This window comes from Pseudopipra pipra, chromosome 2 (assembly GCF_036250125.1).
Source record: "Pseudopipra pipra isolate bDixPip1 chromosome 2, bDixPip1.hap1, whole genome shotgun sequence".
NCBI classification, from domain to species: domain Eukaryota; kingdom Metazoa; phylum Chordata; class Aves; order Passeriformes; family Pipridae; genus Pseudopipra; species Pseudopipra pipra.
In genome coordinates this window covers 48,094,522-48,115,306 of record NC_087550.1, presented here as the reverse complement: position 1 = coordinate 48,115,306, position 20,785 = coordinate 48,094,522, and the positions used below count along the sequence as shown (strand labels likewise).

General features: G+C 40.8%; 1 protein-coding gene across 5 annotated transcripts in view; it reads right to left on the bottom strand.

The window, feature by feature from the left end:
• PAN3 (poly(A) specific ribonuclease subunit PAN3) overlaps nt 1-20,498 on the bottom strand; it is an 80,021-nt gene extending 59,523 nt beyond the window's left edge. For 3 of the 5 annotated variants that reach the window (XR_010428281.1, XR_010428280.1, XM_064645441.1), the window contains exons 1-2: nt 19,688-20,498; nt 6,777-6,898 (exon numbers count right to left, since the gene is read on the bottom strand). Coding sequence is in view for 3 of the 5 variants with exons in the window: in XM_064645441.1 (XP_064501511.1) it covers nt 6,777-6,898; nt 19,688-20,129 (564 nt within the window). In the remaining 2 variants the exon portion in view is untranslated. The remainder of the gene's footprint in view (nt 1-6,776; nt 6,899-19,687) is intronic. The other 2 variants (XM_064645442.1, XM_064645440.1) reach the window with 2 other exon arrangements.
• Nucleotides 20,499-20,785: the final 287 nt, after the last annotated feature.

The window sequence follows — 20,785 nt, the reverse complement described above, 5'->3', positions numbered from 1 at the left end:
AATAGTGATGTGACTGCGATGACAAAAACCAGCGTTGACATGATGATCACTGAAAACACACAGTGTGCGCAAGAGACTGCAAGAGCACGTTGCTCTGGATTGTGAAAGCACAGTGCAAACAAAGTTTAGGAACATCAACTGTGCTCTTACAAAGTCAAGTCTTGTTCAAGGTGCAAATGTTTTCTATGTGAATCAGGATTCCGAAAAACCAAAGCATGTCTCGCCAATCTTGGGCAGCTCTTGCCTTAACAACTGCTTGTACCTGGAATGAGGTTAAAGACCTCCACCATATTCATGAGTTTTTTGTTTTGCTCACTTTTATTACACATGCACAAGCTTCTTACCTTAACGTTATTCACAGAAGACCTGCAAGTAATCAGTAAGGGATTTTTAAACTGTTTTAATATTTTCACTGCACCCAAAAGCATTTAGCCATAATGTGTCTGATTTCTTAACAAGTGAGGCTGAAAAGGTCTTGAAAGAAAAATAAAAATTAAAAGAACACACAAGTACTATTGGTTATTTTTGTTTTCTGGAATGCAGCTTTGATTTTAAATAACACTTCTCAATCTCTTCAAATAGCATTGAACTGTTTTTCATATAAACTCAATCTCAAGAAGAATACAATCACAAGCACCTCAGGCCCAAAGGATGAAAGCTCCACAAAGGTAAGAGCAACCATTAACAGTGGAAGAAAATTAAATATTACGCCTGCCAGGGAAGGCAAGTGCACCCATACGAGAGCTTCAGACTTTAAGATATCAAGACTTTAATCATTTGGAAGTTAATACAGAAAGACAACTTTGTCATAACCAACTACCACACCAATGTCGCTCAGTTCCAATAAGCTCCTTTCCTTTGGCTGCCTATTGCTATGATTTATTGAGGTTCTTTAAACACTAGTCAAAATTCAACTAGTCTGGCTAGAATACATCCTGCCCCTCTCCCTTAAAAGAAATTATAAAGTTTTTTCTATTTCAGCCTTTCTTCACATGAGAGATGTTCCGGTACCTGCATCATCTTTGTGACCTTTCACTGGACTCTTTTCAGTATATCTGGGTCTCTCATATATTGAGAGTCCCAGCACTCCAGGTGTGACTTCATCACTGATGAACAGAAGGGAAGGATCACCTCTCAAACCATGAGCAGTGTTTTACCTCATGCACTCCAGAACACCACTCACCTTCTTCTTAATACTTCCTTGGTGCAGTATACGAGAAAGAAGTGTTACAAGAAACATTCCCACCTTCTAAAGGTATACACCACCTTGCCTCCACCTTTCAGTATTCAGTAGCAAAACCCAAAATTATAGTTGCACTTAAGACAAGTTTGCTTTACTTTTATTTCCCTCCACTAAAGTATATATTACAAAATTCTCATCAAGATAGAGAATGAATAAAACTTTGATGCAGACAAATTTAATTTTACATAGCTTAGAAGACTTAAGTGAATGCTTTTGCTTTTCTCCACTATTTCTTTTCCCAAAAATATGTAAGAGATAATATTTGTTTCTTTTTTCTCCATATTCCCTACCCTAACTCTGAGAAAATAAACATTTTCCTCATGGTCATTCCTGTGCTAAGCCTGCATCTCAAAATCTTTTGTTGCATGTCACAATCTATTCTCTTCATCTTAATACTGTTTTACTGGAACTTTATTTCAGAATATTTTTTTATAATTTTTAGAATAATGTTAATTAGACTATAAAAGAAGTTATCCTATGAAAGAATGAGATTGTCATAACCAAACCAATTGTTTAGTTGTCAGATTCTGTGACCTACAAAGGATGATACCTGTTGCTTTCCTTTCTAAACAATCCATAACTTGTCTTCAACAGTTAGCATATTTGGCACCATCTACACAGCATGTCCCACTCAACTGTTTGAACCAAAGCAACTGGATTTCTTCAGAAGGCATTATGAAAACAACTGCATAATTTCATATTTAAAATAAAATGCCTGTAGTTCCACTCAGTCCTCAACAGAAAAAACTGAAGACATTTACAAGCTTCTGTGCTATAAGGAGAGTTTTATTACTTGACTCTTGGCAGATGCAGCAGTGGCAACAAAGGTCTTTGTGTTTATTCAGCTGCAAGGCTTTGAAGTGAGCATGGTCTCTACTTCTCAGGCTATTCGAGAATGCTTAGTACACCAACATTAGCATGGTAAAAGCAAGCAAGACCAATTCTTCTCCATTGCTTGGCCTTGCCAACTTCAATACTGAAGTCTGTTACCCCCTTTTTTATTTTGATTAAGATGATTAATTGAAAACTTGTGATTTTTCTTTTCTGTATAACCTGCAGTCCACTGGAAGCCATGTAGTTATAAATCTTATCCCATTAAAATAAAGAAAACCAGACTTCTGTGAAGCAACACAGGAAGGCACCTTCAACTGTTTTATGCTCTTACAACCAAATTGCTCAATTCTAATACATTAAAAATTCTGACATCAAAATACTTCTCTGCCTCATCCTGCTATAATACCCTTTTAACAGCCCAACATAACACTACTAAAGCTCCTTTCTGCACCACCTGCATCTCTGATCAAGCCACAAGTTAGTCAAAGGCAGCACTAATGCCAGAGGAACACAGACACCACCCAGCCAAGTAGCACAAGCAGAGCGACTGAGCAAACAGCCAAGCATTAGAAGCATCCCAGCCAGCCAGCTCTTGTCTCTTCACTGCTGGGAATGCCAAAAGCAATGAGCTGCTTCTTGAACCACACCTCTGACTGTCTCTTGGCAGCTGCTGCTATGCCAAAAAAAGAGAACAGCTTCAAGGACAGCATACAGCTATGGGCCATGTGTTGTGCAGGCCTGCTCTGCCATTAGAGAGGGGGAAAACAGAAAATATGTGCTTTGATAAGCTGGAAGGCAATACTGTTAAAACAATATATGAAAGCATATGCAGATACAGGGAAGAAAAGATATGTGAAACAACACTATCATGGAAAACCACAAACCAATGAGGGCAGAAGACTATTAATCAATAGGAAACTAAGTTAGTAACAACAGAAGAAGACAATGGGGGGCAATGAAAGGCTGGCTAACAGCAAAGGCCTTCGTAGTAGGAGAAGTAGAAGGATGGGGCCAAGAGATATTTTTTAGAAAGGAAGAATTAGACCACGGCCACTTCAAAAAATTCTGCCTCTTCCTAATTGTACCACAGATTTTTGCTCTATTTTCCCCACTGCAAAGCAATCGTTGCCATTAATTGCATTTTCACCACTAATTTAAGCCCCATGGTATGTCCTAGATCTCACAAATATTCTCAACAAATATGAACGCAATCTCAAATATCCATTCTACAGAAATGTTGACCACTATTCATCTATGTTATCCATGATCAAAGCAGCACATTCACTCCCAATTCATGATACACTCCACTTTTACTTTTCTTCCTTTTTGTGCTTATTTAACACTATCAGTTTTAGAGATTAGGTACTGCATACAAAAATGTGATAACTGCAAAATTTAGATATAGCTTTGCTTGATGCAGTTTGACTCCATTACCTACGCATTATGACAACTTCAATATATACAATCACACACTCAACAAACCTTTATTTTATGTGCTGCACATGACAACTACATTCAGGAGATTAAATAGGAATAGTCAAGACAACTCATCATTTGAATCCCTGATGATTATGTTGAAAGGTGAATAAAACAAGAAGTGTAGAAAAATTATCTCATGGTAATAGGAAATGAGCATTACCCAGAAGAGACTGACTATTACTATCTTTGCTAGACTGAGGCCAGTTAAGCAACTTGAACCAAGCTTCTACTGGTGGTCATTAATTCCATTCCCCACCTTCCAGCTGTAAAGATTAGTTTCAAAAACTCTGGAGTCTGTAGTTTGCCAGCACTGTTGGGGCATTGCTTGTTCAACCGCTATCCTTTTTCTTCCCATGCATCTATAAAATGCAAACTATTTTATTCTTTGATATGGAAAGTGTCCCACAAAATTTAATGGAATAATTGTAACCCGCACAGGAAAGTGCACTGCCAACTAACAGTTGTCACAAGAAGTATGTGAACACCATGCAGGAATAAGGCACAGAACTGTAAGATGAACACTTAAATCGAATATCAAATGCATACTCATTACACACAGATGCATCACACATCTTCAGTACTGAACAAATTCCACTAATAATATTCCCACTGGAAAAAATCATACAACATTATGAGAAATATCTCTCAATATATAACCTCAAGGCTGCACTGGCAACCTAAACTTGCCATTTCTTAACATCAAACTGCATCTTACTAGTGTTTTTCTATCAATGTGTTTATTCACATGTTAGTGCAATTTCCCAATTTTAAAAAGCAAGCTGAGAAAGTTGCCTCCTATTGCATCACCGAAGCATCTATTTGTGAACTACACAGAGCCACCAGAGATAACAAGGTAACTCACATGGAACTGATGCTTCCATCTGCAAAAGCAAAACTGAGAATTAATATTTTACAGAAGATGTCTGATGTTTCATTGATGGCAGAACACTAAATTTTCAGTATCTTTAGTTTGATTCAAGTACCTGGAGAGAAATAGGCACATGGATTTGTTCTCTCCACCCTACTTTGACCCGCCTTTGCATTATAACAACTTTTCCTTGTTCAATTTCTGTGTATTTCACTTGTACAATTCCAGTCCCCATCCTGCAAGTGTCCCACCAATGCCTCCCCTCTGCTTCAGTCCCTTTGCTCAGTCTTTCCTAGTTCTTTATTCATTTCAGCTAAGTTTCTCTAATCCTACAATATAAATTCTCTTTTCCCTTACAGACCCCTCTGCTCCAATTAACCCAGATGCAGCTGTCTTTCATTAAATATAGATCCATTTCCATGCTGCTTCAGTCTGAAGTGGAAGAAAAGAGGCAAATGAAGCAGATCAGCATTCCTGCTTGGAGTTCAGGCAAGGCTTAGATTAGGCCAGAGCTATAACTGCAAAAATGTACTCAAGCTGGAACATGCCAACGCAGATTACATCTTTGGAAAATTATCTAACATCTAGGAAGTCTCCAGTGGGCCTATATAAACCAGTTTTGCAAAGGTTTAATCAAGTGACAAAATCTGGGCAGATTTTCAGAGAGACCAAGCAAATCCTTTCTTTGGAGAGGATTTGGACACAATAACCAATCTATCAGATTTAAAGTCTCTGTTCCAAATCATAAAGAATTAGTATTATTTAAAGTGAAATCCACTAAAATTTCTTCTTTGCCTTGTTCTCCAAAGGGCTGAATGACATGGAAAATCTCATTCCAAGTGACTAAACTTTGTTGGTATGGATTTAACTTAGTAGCTGACAGAATCAAAACAGACAGCATTACCAGCTTTACCTATGCAAACAAGAACTTAAAATTATATGATTCAAAGGGAAAAAAAAGATACAGGAATGCTTTTTAAACAGTAGTTTAATGCCTGTAAGCACTTTCTCAACACTAATGAAACCCTTCTTCAGAAGTAATTTTCCTTAGCCTCGAATGGGCAAGAGGGACATCGATTTCTTCTCAAAGAGAAACAACAATGCCTTAACTGTAATCTCACAGGCATTAGTATTTAAAAATCCTACAAGCATTCATGTTAGATGCATGCCATATTGCCTTTCTAGAAGAAAGAGTTAAAATTAAAAATTTGTGTTTCTGTAGAATACACTTTAAGGACATAAAACAATGACTTTGTGCTAAAAATGTAAAACTTTATGACCTCAGTGATACAAAACATTTTTAACTGCCAGCTTCAATAGTATACATTGGGATCAGAGGTTAAAATTTTTCTTTTTAAATCATGCGTCACTGTCAGTAAAACATTTCCATACTTTGGCAATTCTGTTGAATATGAAAGCCTTCTTGAAATAAATAAGCCTTCTTGAAAACATGCACTAAAAAAAAAATCCCATAGTCAAACAAAAAAAAAGAAAAAAGGGAACACACCTAATTAATTCCCACCTTTTGCTGAGTTATTTTTCAATCCATAATACAGCCACAACTGAGATCAAAGTAAGCTCATAAGGAGAGTTTCCTCGATATAAAAGAAGAGAGTTGTTGTCAGGACTCAGTGTGAACTATTTGACTTGTGCTCTCTTTCGTTTACCAGAAGCTGGATTGTTAAATACAGGACAGATCATCTTTTCGTGGACAGACCATGCTTCTTTTAAAAAGCATAACACTTTGAGGGACTTGTTATAGTACTTCATGTGTTAATTCCACAGATACTCATTTAGGTTTTAAATACAGTCTTTTGTTGTAAATTTTGCATAATACTACCTACACAATAAATTCTACTTCAAGGGAGTTCCTATGCCAACATCTACAGAACACGATAAATACAGGTAAACATCTCAGTAGATTTAAATGTGAATTCAACGTAACACCACCTGAGTCTGAGCTTACAAATTCTGAAATTTTTGCCTAGTGATTTCAGATTTAACAGTTCACATTTTGCTTCAGAAACTTTTGATCTTAGATATGTTTCAAAACCTAATTTGTATATATTTAATAAAAAGCTATCAAAAGCGATGAGCCTAAAAAGAAATCTAGGAACACAGAGTTAACGTATGTGGCAAAGCCCGACACAACAGCTCAGGTAAGTGCTGATAGAGACTATTTTTAAAGCAATGATACTGTTTCATTTCCATTTGCAAGATTAAAGTGAGCATATACTCTGTATAAGATGACATTTCAGAAGGCTCCATTGGTCCTGACTCTTGAACAGTTTTCCCTTTCTGGTGTAGCACCAGCCAGAACTAATGAAACACTATACAAATCACTGCTATTACCTGCATCATGGGATACTTCGTTTCAGCAGGACTTCCAAATCCATTAACGCCAATAAAGCTGGTGCTAAAGTAGGAATCTGTTAGATTAGCATCAGCTAACCCACCGCCATCTATTCCAGGAACTGGAAGGAAAAGAAACAGAAAAATGTTTCAGAAAAAAATTAGTTTACCATGGGCTTATGTGCTAATATCTCTTACATATTTTTTTGGCAGAGAGTAGAAGAGGAAAAGGTTGGTACTACCATCTTCTCAGCAAAACAACTAGAAACATATTAGTGCACAGCATGAAAAAGAAAGTATATGAAAGAGGTTGTTGAATGAGAGCATTTGTAGCATGAAGTTACAGCACAAATGCAGAAAGAGATGATGAGGAGTGAACTTCAGAAACAAGAATAGCAAGGTAAGTAATGATATAAAAAAGAAAATAAATGAACTAAAAAAAACCTAGAAGGCAAGCTCATTTTATGAAAACCTATATTCTTGCATACCCTTCTTGGAAACATATTTGTTCAGGAGAGTTTGCAACTGGATGTACTGGTTCTTTTAAAGGGTAACATATAGAAAATGTACATTTCAAAATATCTCAAGCCCTTTCACAGAAACCACAAACATTTTAAATGTTTCCTTAAAAGCATACGACAATGTTCATTATTTCATACTTCATAAAGTGGCAACATTCTCATAAAATGTAGCCAAACAAAAAAATCTTTCAGACTGAAAGCCAACATGAAGGATTTAAGAAGAAATTCATCCCGTCTAGAAACAAGGGCATGACATACAAGTACAGAACTTTTATAGAACTGAATTAATTTTTTTTTGTTAAACTACAAAGAACAAGAAGCAGTCATAATTAACACAAAAGACTCAAGCAGGTATTACTTTGATAGGAGAAAAAAAAAAAAAGTATTTGCAATGGTATACAAGCTGCAGTTCAAATCAACCTTCCATAAAAACACCCACATGGAATTGTAAAGACACTTATCACAATGGCCAGGCCACTGCAAGCCAATAGGCATGAGTAATGGGTAGCTCCAAGGTAGGAAGGCACACATCCAACACAGAAGAACATCCTGTACCAAACTATCCAACTTGAACTTCTGGGAGGATTTGTAGCCAGAAGGTGACACCCGGAAACAACTTCCTGATCCTAACCCTCAAAGGAAATAAAATGCAGCTTTGTGGCACAGCTAAAGGAATGCATATTATAAACCCTCAAGTTTCATCAGAACAGGAATTTTCCCTCCAAAGGAGCCTACACGACCTGGTGAGCTATTTCCATGCAGTAGGCAGAGGAAACAGCAAAAGAAGTACAGTCCTACATAATCACAGGAAGGGCTGGAAGAGAGAATGACTAGTAGCACACACACCACAGACGGAAACACTGCCCAGCTGCACTCCCCAGGACTGGAGCTGTATGAACCAGCCAACTGGGGTAACACCAACAGCACGTCAAATGAAGAGCTGTATGTGAGAGATCAAATAAACTGAGATAAATATCTCAGTGGCAATGCACGCCAGTTTTGCAATTCTTAAAGTACTGCTGCCTAATCTAGAATATTATTTGTACGCTTTGTAGGTTTGAAGGAAACATCTAAGAAACTTTAAAGATGCTAATTACCAAGAAATTGCAACTTCTTTCTTAAAAAGTCTTAAAAGTTAGCTAAGATAATAGGAAAATAAAACTCCCTCCACTATCCATGCCCTAGATTCTCCTTCACAATTTTAAATAAGTAGCCACATAGAACCTTCAGAAGTCTTCTTGCTACAGCCCTACAAAAAGACAAAACTTTTTGGATTTGTCTTTTAAACTTCTATTCCTCCTTTGCCTTCATTTGGGAAATTCACATTCAGAAGTTTAAGAAAATTATTTTATGGTTCAACTACTGTACCAGGGAAAATACTAATGTCTGCAGTAATGCCAATTACTGTCTGCAGTAATGCCAATTACTGTCTCATCCTATCCACTACAGTCACTCCCTAACCTACACTGTGAAGGTTAGTATCTTAACACAATCATTTTCTGGCATCGTGAAAATACTAGGACTCGTTCATAGAAGAAAATAAAAAGATAGTAAATTCATGTTTAATTGTAAGTAGTTTCAGTCTAGTTTGCCCATAAATTTTTCAGAGTTCACTGTGGTTTTTAATTATCGTAAAAAAGCATTTCCAATATAGCTTCCTCTGCCTGCATTTCAGCAATTATCAAAAAATCTCTCAGTTTTTATACTATATCTTGACTGTAAAAGATGCTACCACTTGACTGACCAAGCATTTCCAGGAACAATTGTCATTGCAAGGTACACTACATAATTTCAACAGCGTATCTGTTATTTCATCTTATACTTCCGCCAGAAACTCCAGATTCTATCCAATTTTTAATCAACTGGCAAGCTACTTCCTCAGATGACACCATCAGCTTTACCAATCCTTCAGGCTCTGTTGAAGAACTAAGAAAGACTATTCTTTCTGCTTCTTTCACTGCTCCTCACTATGCTAGACTCAACATGAGAATCCATGGACCTTCGTTTCTCCATTAGACATATAAAGTTAACGCACAAAACCTTTCAAACTGGAAAGGCAAATGAGAATTTGGAAGTTTTGCCACACAGAGCAGTAAGGCATGTGAAGAGCCCTCTAGGTGCGAAGAAACCCCAGAGCTGACCTCCAGTAACTCGAGACCACTGTTACAGCTCAGTCACCCATTATTCAAACAAAGCACTGGAGTCAGTGCCAGTAACCTTGCTAGGAGACAAATACAGCACCAGGTGCTCTGCTCCCACTCTGGATGAAGCTTCCTAAGTGCCAGGCAGCTCAAGCTGCAAGCAGGAGCAGGCTTTGGGCAGCAACCCCAGAGCTGAGCAAGGCTGAAGATGCTGCTGGGAATGACAAAGCAGATCTCTTGACTCTGCTGCCTTTCTACTAGTTATGCAAGCCTTTTCAAAGCCACTTAAAGCTGCTCAAAGCTACAATTTAGGCTTTCTATTGGCACACTGATATCTAACTGGGCACTCCAGACAGCAAAAGCTACTCCAGAACATTTTCTTTATCTAGCAGCAGGAAGGCCATCTCTGTACTTAAGTGCAATGGTATGGCCATTCCAATCAGCCTCCTTGAGCCATTACTACAAATTGCTGTACTCCAGTACTTCACATTGCTCAATTCTACTGGTAGCACAGCAATTTCAAGATGGCTTTCAACTATGACGATTTTCATTGTCCTCTTCCAAGCAGTTCAGAAACATGCCGCTAGCAGAGGGACTAAGACCACAAGAAAGCATATTCCACAGGAACAAACAAACAAAAAAAAAATCAAAAGTACACTCACTGGAGCAGAGGACAGTTTTCTTGGCAGTAGCTCATATTTAGAAGAGAATGCTGTAGAAGTGGCAAGCATACCTATTGCCTTCAAAAGAAAACCCAACACTAACTTCCTCAAACTGACTTCCCAATAGTAATTAGCAAGAAAACTAAGACTGCAAAAAAGATGAAAAAAATTCTTGCACTGCCTATAGAACAAAAAGTGTGTTCACTACATCCTCCATTTGCATTCAAAGGGGCATTCAGCTTTTACACTGTTCAAAGCCCAGCAAATACCTAAACAGCCAAGGCACTTTTACTGTATTTAGCACCTGGCCTTCTCTATGAGAAGAAGATGACTTTATCCTCCTTCTGTCAAACATTTGGCAAATCAGAAATTCTGACTTGCTTCTGGAAAGCCACAGTAGTTCAGAGCATGAATAAAAGTAAAATTATTTATCACAAGCAATCCATAAAAGGTCTACAGAAGTGGGCACACTTTACCACATGAGCAGTGAGGTATTAAAAAAAAATGGAAGCCTAAGCTGGAAGAAGAAGATCTTAGTCCTTATAAAGTTTTTATTCTCACGTGTTTACTAATTCACATTCAATTTACGTATCCAAATCTTTCCTATATAACAATTGCAAGCAACTTCCCAATATTTCACAAACCATGCTGTTAGAATAAAAAATAAAAAAAAAATTCTCTTTTAAAGCATTGATTATAACCTTAGGTAAGTTTAGACAATTTTAGGTAAATCCCAAATTGGCTTTTCTTTTTAAAAAGCCTTCCTGTTGTGTAACAGTACTGTCCATGCATTGAAGCTGTATATATTTTCAACAGGCTCTTATGGGAGAGAAGCAACAACTTTCTTATAAAAGTAGAAAGGTTGACTAGGCAAGTCAGAGAAAAGATGGAAGTATGAGGGAAAAACTAAAAATCCAGTGGGGAAAAAAAAAACCACGTTTTGTAAGCACATGTGAAAACAAGAACAAATTTCTAAATTCCATCAATATTAAAGACAGAAGTTACATCCTGGCAAATCTGGAAAGAAACTAAATAGAACATCTTGAGAAATTCAGAAGAGGTTTTCCATTCTTTATACACACATTATCTAATAAATTTCTTGCTTGGTGAGCAACACTGCAGCTTAATGTGACAACTGCAATTAAAAATAAATATCTTCTTATATAATTCCTCTCCCACAGAATTTCAGCAGGGAGTAGGCTTCCCATCAGATGTACCCACCAAAGAGGAAAAAAAAAGCATAGTTACTTTTGTCTTCCTTATTACAAAGACATTTTTCAGAAACAAAGTATCTCATCACAGCCTAAGTGCTTGAGTAGTACTATGATGAATTCATCACATGCGCTTCAACAGAACTGGTGGCTTTCGGTTAGTTTTAGTCTAATGCTTGTCTTGTCTAATACCAGCACTATCTGAATACTAATACTATCTGAAAAGATTGCATTTCTGATATTTTCATTCTATCATTTCACTAAAGAGTAAACAAACACTGCATTATCCTAGACTGCTTCTTTTATGAACGTAGTTATCAGCACTTATCATCTCAGACACTCTTCTTAATATAAAAAAGCATCCTTTCTAGTAATGTGATATATTGCCCCCAAAATGAATGGGCTAAAGTAAGGCCACAACAGATCCAGCTGACACTTTTCAAAACAACAATTTAAAGACTTCTGGAAAGGTAACAGAACGTGGATTGAAATAGTTCATTTTGCTATTATCACTGCTTAAAAAACATTGTACAATTATTTTTATGTTGGGTAAAAAGTTTATATATAATGTTGATTTAAACCCTCAGCACTGCAACAGTGCACTTTTCACAGCTTGGTAAATTGAATCATAGGTTCATTGTATACATGTGCATCCAAGGGACAAGGTGTTATCTCAGCTAGATATGAAGCAGTAAAAACTACAGTGCCATATCTCCAGTGGAATTTTACAGAGATAGCTATCCTAATATTGAGACAAAACCACTAAAACTTGTATACAAAGCCTATCTATGGTAAGTCACTTAAGATTTGTGTCCTTTTAGTCTCTTAGAAGCACCAAAGTGCCAGAGACGCTTATGCTTGTCTTCCTTTGCTTTGTACTGACATGTACTTTACTTACATCAGGAAATAATCATGTGCTGGTGGTGCTAACCTCACTTGTACACCTTTAACAGTTCATAAGCACTACACACTAGTACATATACTCAGTGTTACTTTCTTTACAGTGCCACTACGGTTAGAACTTGTTAGGGAAATGGGATTCTCTGATGTTTTTTATGCCTCTCTCATTTAATGCAATGTTTTTGAAGCACAGACTAAGAATCGCTGAAATAGAGGCAGCAGACAAAGAAAGTGAACCACACTCCCAGCTATGAGAGGCAAAAGTAAAAGCACACACCTGGGTTCAGATGCTGCAACAGAGAGTGCAGTTGGAGGGCAGACAGCACAAACAAACTAAGTTGGCTGAAAGGCAGGCAGGAAGCAAAACAGTTTGAGAAATGGTGCCTTATTTACAAACACTCCTACTAGGCAATGAGATATTCATGGGCAAGCAAAGGAAAACAGCTATCTTTACCATAATATTAAATGGCTGGACTATCTCCTTTTTTATTTATCTCACAAATCATAGAAGCATCTGACAAAGACTAAAAAATAAGATAGGTGCCATCCTTTTGCTCTGTAAAAGTTTCAGTACAGAGTCTAGAGCAGCTGGACTCCTCATCATGGACCAAGTCCAAAAGCACAATGATAATACAAATTAAAGTTGATACTTTCTCAAAAGAGTCATCAGAACTACTCTTATCAGAAACAGCAATTTAAAGTAATGTAATTACTTAATATCATAGCTTTCAGAACTAACCCTCTCCAAGAGCTCTCACAATTCCTAAAACATTGTATCAAACTATACAACAAACTGCATCAAATTTTTCAAACACTTAGCTTTTGGTTTTATAGCCTACCCCTAACAAAATCAAATCTTTTTTTAATAAACATAGTTGCATGAAGTGTGTGCAGATAACCTGAACAGAATATTGGGATATTTTTCACAGCAGCTGGGGAGAATGCATAAAAGTTCTTCCTGCCAGCTGCCTCAGCATTAGACCAACTGAAATTAAGGGACTCTACCCACAGACTACAGGAATCACATATTGCATGACCAACTTGACAACAACCTATGCAATGCAGATCTCTCATCTCACTTTTGTACATCTGTACTTTGTTTCTAAATCTCTATTCTCAAATTTAAAACCGGTCAGGAGTAAAATGCTGCTAGGAAGCAAATTAAAAAAAGACACGTAAGTTCTAAGCACAAAATATCTTTGAAGATCAAACAAAACAATCACATAATTGGAACTTTTTCAACTACTGAAAGACTTGTGGAACCAATACAGAAATGCACACACAAAGGGTGTGATCGATTCCAAGATATGTCCAATACCCAGTGATTGACCACACCATTTTTCTGGTGGTATAATGCATTACATCTTCACTAGAAAGCAGCAGATCAGGAAAACATCAACCACATCAGCTTACTACCTGAGTCCCTCCACTGACCCCCTTTTCATCAACTGCCTCGTGGCCATAATTATTTTTTCTGCTTTGGAGGTTCTACAGAAATGCTTCTGCCTGTGCTTATCACACCACTCTCACCAATTGTCCACTTTTCCCACAGCCATTTGCTTCCAGGTGGCTCCTTACACAAGGAACTCTTTCTGAGCTAGACCCCAAAGTCACTATTTTCTGGACATTCAAAGAATTCCTGAAGGCCCACTCCTACAGTGATACCTAAAAAAACCAGTTATCTAATACCTGCTAAAAAGAAAATAAATAAGGATGTTCTGAATCTTGAAAAACAAGCATCCAATTATTAAGATACAGCATATAGAGTTTGCTCACATAATGTAACTATCCACACATGCTTCTTTTCATGTTTGCCTTTGAAGCAGGAAGACAATTACAGGAGTAATAGTGCTTGCTTTACATTCTTCAATACCCAACACAGGGTGAGTTCTACCAGAAACAAGTAGTCACCAGTACTCATCGGGCATCTGTAATTCTTCTGAAATATTTGGACTTTGAATGATTTCCCATACAATATAAAAAAACCCACAAAGTGAATAAACAGATAAAATCAGCTTCAAAGCCAATTAATAGTGTGGGGTTTTAAGTTTCATATGATAAAACTGTCCCTCAAAATTACATATAACTTGATAGATTGAGACATTTTTCTTTCTCTCCTTTCTTTTTTCTTAGCTCCCCTCAAAAATTTTCCTACTACAGGCCACAGGCCAATTGCTTGAGAGTTGGACTCCATGATCCTTATGGGTCCCTTCCAACTCATAACATTCTGTGATTCTCTGATTTTCACATGAAACATGTAAAAGCAACAAGAAAATCCACGTCTGATTTCTTGATTTCTGGAGCTGACATAAGAGACAAAAAGTGATTAAGTGATCTCTAACTGGTTATTGTTTTTACTCTTCAATTCTCAATTTTCTCTGTCTCCAAATGTCTCTTCAATGTTCAGAATTGTCTCCCCCTTTCTTAAAAATATTCAGAGCAAAACAAGATGAAAATTGTATGATCTGTCTACTCCTGGAAAAAGCATAATGAAAATTAAAGAGGGAAACACCTCTCAAAAACAAACAAACAAGCAACTGAGGTACACAACTAATACAGCATCATCTGCAAAAAGTACAAACGTGTGAAAATAGAATTCTCAATCATACACCTTTACTATAACACCTATTTTCTGCACAGAAGTGAAGAAGAAACAAACCCAGGGAAAAGTGACCAGTATGTGACATACTGTAACTATTTAAAAGTTTGACATAACTGTTTCTAAATATTTCAACCTGTAAATACTGAAATGCTACCAAAGACAAGAAAAATCCATATTTAGAATAATCCTGACCATTGCTTCACTGCATTAAGAAGTGTAATGTAACAGATTACCTTTAGTACCTGTTTTGCTGAATGGCCGTCTTCCCATTTTTTCTATATCCATTGCTTCATTTTGTTTAAAAAGGAATGTACTGTGTAAAAACTCAAACGCCTCTTAAAAAGCAAAAAACATACAAATGGCTAGGTCTTTCCACACCAATCCTAGCATATTTATGGATTTCACAAAACCTCAGCTGTAATGCTCACTAAGCTAACCACTAATCAATCGCATAGACTGGCTACAGCAGAGGCCACTACTGCTCTGACCAGACATACCGTGTGAGTGATGAGCTACAAAAACAGACAGAATACTTTTATTAGGCCACCCAAACACACCCCAAGTCTTGAAGTCTCTTTCCACCTTCTCACAAGCTGGCAGTAAAGTCTATTCAGAGACAGGCTTTCTCAGTAGCCACAGAAAAACACTACCTTGCAGAAACACAGGCCTGTATTTCAACTACAGGGCTCCTAGCAGGGCTTTGCAAAAGGCTTTCTAGTAGACAGCCAGATGAAAACATCTCACAACAAGAGGGTGGGCAAGCCCCAGGCACAGGAAACTTGGGCAACAGGAGCAGCACCTTCACCATGGCCAGCTCCTTGGCCAGTGGCACCAACCCACCCACCAGTGCTGCTGCTGCCAGCCCTGAGCATAGCTGGCACTCCTCAGCTCAGCACCTCAGGGTTTTAGACACATTTATAGGAATCAGAGGCCAGACAAAAGGGTGAGCACTCTGCGTTATGTACTCTACAGCAAAAAGCAGAGGGGAAGTTAGTAAATTTTTAGAGCCACACTTTAGCTTGTATCTATCAATATCTACTATAAGGTCTACACACAAAGGAATATTACACCTGTTCAACTAGTTGAAAGCTAACAAATACAACTGAGATGTCCACGCAACTTTAACTTGTCTGACCTAGGTATATACACGACACATTTTAATACCACAACCACATTTCCCTCCAGACCCTCCCCCCCCAGAAGCACTGAGAAGGGACAGTGCCCTAGGAACAAGCCAGACACGTGCATCAAAGCAGGCTGCTGGTCTGCTGCTCACAGAAGTTAGAAAGTGCTAGAGAGAACACAAAGCAGATACAGAAGAGAAATTTTTCAGGCTGCCATGCCCTCTCCCCATCCTTCCCTAGGCTAATCCTTAAAATCCTATTAATCCATCATATCTTTTCCCTTAAATATCAAGTACCAGTCATTCCCCCATTTCCCTCCTTCTACAGCCTAGTACAAATTTGGTCCTGCTGCCACTGCTGCTCACTGGGCTGACATGAGGGACACGCTTTTCTATTAGAAAAGCATCATGTGTAGATTTTAGCAGCTAGCAAATCTGGAGAAAATGTTTTGTTGGTTTTTTTTTCTTTTTCTTTCCTCCTTAGTTCGTCACAGAGATTCTACTGAAAAGGATCTTTTTTAATCAAATTTTAGACAGGCAATAGTAATTATATTTCCTGTTTTGTAGACAGTCCTTACATACAGAAGGTGAACCATGCAGAAGGCTTGAGCATTCACAACTCTTGGGGAAGGAGAAGGAATGATGCTTTGAACACATGTGCTCCAAATGTCAAACAGTCTGGGGACAGTGGGCAGAGCTCATCAACATGGTCAGTCCTGCTCCCCAAGAACATAAAAAGCCACACCATCAGGCCAAAGCCACATTTAGCCCACTACCTCATCTCTGATGCTGAACAGCAGTGGATATGTGGACAAAAGCATACGCATGAGGCAAGGATAAAGCAGGATTTCCCAGCAGGCTCTCAGCCATATGTAGAGGAAGAGGAGTCTGAATCAGAGATGCATCAAATAATCTCAAGCGGAGTTTTCTTCTAATGGTATCTGACCACTTCTGGAATCCTGTCAGTTGTTAGCATTCAGAACATCTACGGCACAGAACAGCTTAACCACACATTGACTGAGAAACTTCTCCTGGTTAGCTCTGAGGATGTCACCTGCTCATTCCACTTCATACTCTCATGTCGAAATACTTCTGCACTGAAATATTTCTTGTATTTTCACTGTTTACCATTTTCTTGTCACTCAATATTCCTACCCCACATGTTGTAAAAATACGTTGGTATTTGAGGGGCCTTTGTGATTACCACAGAAAAACCTATAAGTAAATTAATAATCCTGTACTCAAAGCAGGATTAGAGTAACACGCATGTTAGAATGAGGCACTGACCCACTTTTAACAATAAATAGGACTACCCAGTTAATTAGTCAATGAGCATTATCTGCTCTATGCACTGAATGAGGCTGGGGTCCAGTGAGGAAAGAGGAAGAGAAGGTGACATCCACAGCTATGTTAAGACTACCAAATACTTTTGAATTAGGGAAGACAGTCGGTGAGACTGTACAGGCAGGTGATTTTTGGCAATTCCCAATTTCATGTTCTTATCCTCAGAACTTGTATAACTTTATCTATTACTTCCTACATTCATAGAAATAAAACTTTCATTCCATCCACTTGAAAATCATACTGTTAACACCACAGGTCATCAACAAGGTAAGGAACTTAGATATTACCTTGTCAGCACCTATGTATATCAACTCCAGATTTTGAAAAGCCATTTTCCTTATTTGTTTCACAAATGCATAGCAAAGCAAGGAAGCTTAGAAGTGAAACTAGGCCCATTCCCTGGCTCTTCAACTTAAATTTCCCCGTCCTTCTTTTCCTTACTTCTTTTACCTAACTAGTCTCCTTCCTTTAAGATCTTCTACCAGTCAAAGCTTTCGCCTCCTACAATTTGCAAATCTACAACAAGTGAGGTGGTCTTCCCAGCAGGCAATCACTGAAAACACCATAGTGGGTTTCTCCATTCTTGGTGCCCTCACTCCTCACAATGGGTACAACTGCAGGGAGCTCTATGTAGCTTTAAACCTCTGACACATTCAAGAGAAGCAAGTGTTTCAAATAATTTAACTGCTCAGCAGTATCAACCTCCAAGTACACAAAAATTCTGAAGGGTTTTTTCTTAGATTTAGGGCTTGGGCAAATTTTTTTAACTGATTTTTACAAGAACAGCCTTCATATAGCAGCTCTTACCCACAAGCCAAACTATGCATCGTCTCCCCAAGTCTGAAGCCCCTAGTCACTTTCTTTCACACAGGGAAAAAGTGTGTTTCACACCTAACTTTGTCCAAAATAAAAATGAACAAGGATTGCCTTATTGTTACTGAATCTCTCCAAGATATTTCTACCTATAAAAAAAAAATGAATGGCAATAGGGACATCAGCTTGCACAACCGAAGTATGACAAAAATCTGGAAGGCTTTTAATAGAAAGTCTTAAGCACTTGTATATTACAGGCTCCTCCTGAAAGGGTGCACATGACAGTGTTGTGTTCATGTACAATACTGAGAAGCTACCAACTACAGAGATAATACACAGTGGCACAAGCTCACCACACCTGGCAAAACAGCAGCTGCAGGATCCCAAAAGACTTATCAGGCACTAAAAACCTACATACAGCTGTTCAGCATGGTAGCATCTTAATTTCAGAAAAAATATGGTTGTAACCATTTAGTAGACAAGACATTTAATGTAAATAAATGCCAGGTTTATGACACAAATCAATAACGCAGCCAAGCTTAATATACTCATGTAAAGAGGCATGACTGTTCTGAAGGAACATCTTTTGCTTGCCTGCCAAAGTGCTGCTTTACCTACAAAATGACTGGTTATTAAAATCACTGTACTGCAAACACCATCTAACTATTGGACTGCACATCACGAAGATGCACAAGCAACCAGTAACAGCAGAGCCACTCTGAATAATATACTGGCATTCTGAATTCTCACCATTTGAAAAGGGGCTGCATATGAGGGCTGAAAAAAAAAACTCGGGAAAAAAAATTTAAACAATTTCTGTTCACACTAGTAAATAATGTAGATATCTACCACAGAATCGCTAGGGTTAGAAAGGACCTCTGGAGATCATCTAGTCCGACCCCCCTGCCAAGGCAGGGCCACCTAGAGCTGGTGACACAGAAACACGTCCCAGTGGGGTTTGAATGTCTCTAGAGAGGGAGACTCCACAACCTCTCTAGGCAGCCTGTTCCAGTGCTCTGCTGCTCTCAGTGTAAACAGGTTCTTCCTCATGTTGGGGTGAATCGTTATTTATAGAGTACTTTTTTTTACAATTTTAACGTTATATTTCAGCTGGAACATTTAAAACATCCAAGAGCCAAAACTCAACATATGTTGTTTGGAAGCGCCCATCGGAGGGTACCACTCCGGAAAGCGCTGCCTCTTTTCTCCCAGCTTGACTTTTAGCAGAGACATTCTGTGAACCTGCACCAAGCCTAGCGCTGGAGTGACCGACGCACAGCTGTCAGGGTGCCCCTCAAAGCCAGACAAGAGGAGCCCCTTCCCACACACACTTGCCCGCTCCTTCCCATCAGTGCCGCCCGGGTCCCCTCCGGGCGGCCGGCACAGCCCCGTCCGCCCGCCCGCCCGTCCGCCTGGGAGCCCCCGCCGGCCCGGGGCCCCCCGCCTTCACCATGGCTGTTGTTATTTGTTTCCGGCAGCACCGCGGCGTTCCGGGGGATGAGGAACAACACGCCGCCCGCCCTCCCACCGCCCCCATCCCAGCAGCGCCCCCGCCCCACCCCACCCCACCCCCGGGCCGCCCCGCTGCACTCACTCGACAGCCGCGGGCCATCCAGCCCCCCGCCGCCGCCGCCGCCTCCGCCGCCTCCTGCCCCCAGCTCGGCTTTCTTAGGCCCCACCACCGCCGCCGACGGGCCCGAGCTGGCCCCGTGGGGCGGGTATCCCGGCCCAGCGGCGGCGGCGGCGGGCGGGGGGATGCCGAGCGGGAGCCCGCCGAGGGGGGGGGCGGCGGGCCCCGGGCCGGCGGGGGCGGCGCCCGGCTCCTCATGCAGGAACTGGCACTCCTCGCCGTAGAAGCAGGTCTTGTCCTTGGCGTAGTAGCGGCAGAACTTCAGCTTCACGGCCCCTCCGCCGCCGCCTGCGGCCCCCGCCCCGCCGGCCGCCGGCCCCGCCACGCCGACCCCCGCCCCCGGCGGCGGCGGCGGCGGCCCCACCACCGGCGACGGCGACGAGCAGGGCAGGCCGCTGCTGTTCATGGCAACCGCCCCGCCGCCGGGGTCGGCACCATGGGGAAGGGGGCGGGCAGGGGGAAGGGGCGCGGGGACCGCCGTCACCCCGGGTCCGGCTCCGGAAGGGGGAGGAGGAGGGGGCGACTCCGCGCCTCTTAAAGGGGCCGCGCGGCCCGGGGCGGCGGCGCCTCCTCCTCCTCAGCGGTCCCGGCGCTCCGGGTTGTTTATGCCATTTTCCTCTTCCTGAGCGGCCGCGCCTGCGCCGGCGCGGGGCATCCTGGGTAGCGCCGGCGGCCGGGGCCGGGGAGGCGGAGGGGAGCGGGTGCGGGCGGGCGAGAGGGAGGGAGGAGGGATGGATAGATAGATGGATGGATGGAGAGCGGGAGGCAGGCGCGGAGCCACGGGCGGCTGGGCGCGGTGTCCGGCGGGGCGCAGGGGGCCGGGGCCGGCTGAGGGGCGTTAACCGCTCGGCGCGGCGCCCGCCGGGGTCACCGCCCGCACCCGCGGGGTAAGGCGGCAGGTGAGCCCCGGAACACGGCCGGACCCTTGCCCCGGGCCCGATCGGCGCTCCAGCTCTCTGCCAGGCTGGCCATCGACCGTTCTCCCCCTCGCGGGGTCGAGATCGAAGTACCGGCGCTCCGAGCAGGACCTGAAATGGTTCCACGTCTCCCAAAGTGTTGTAC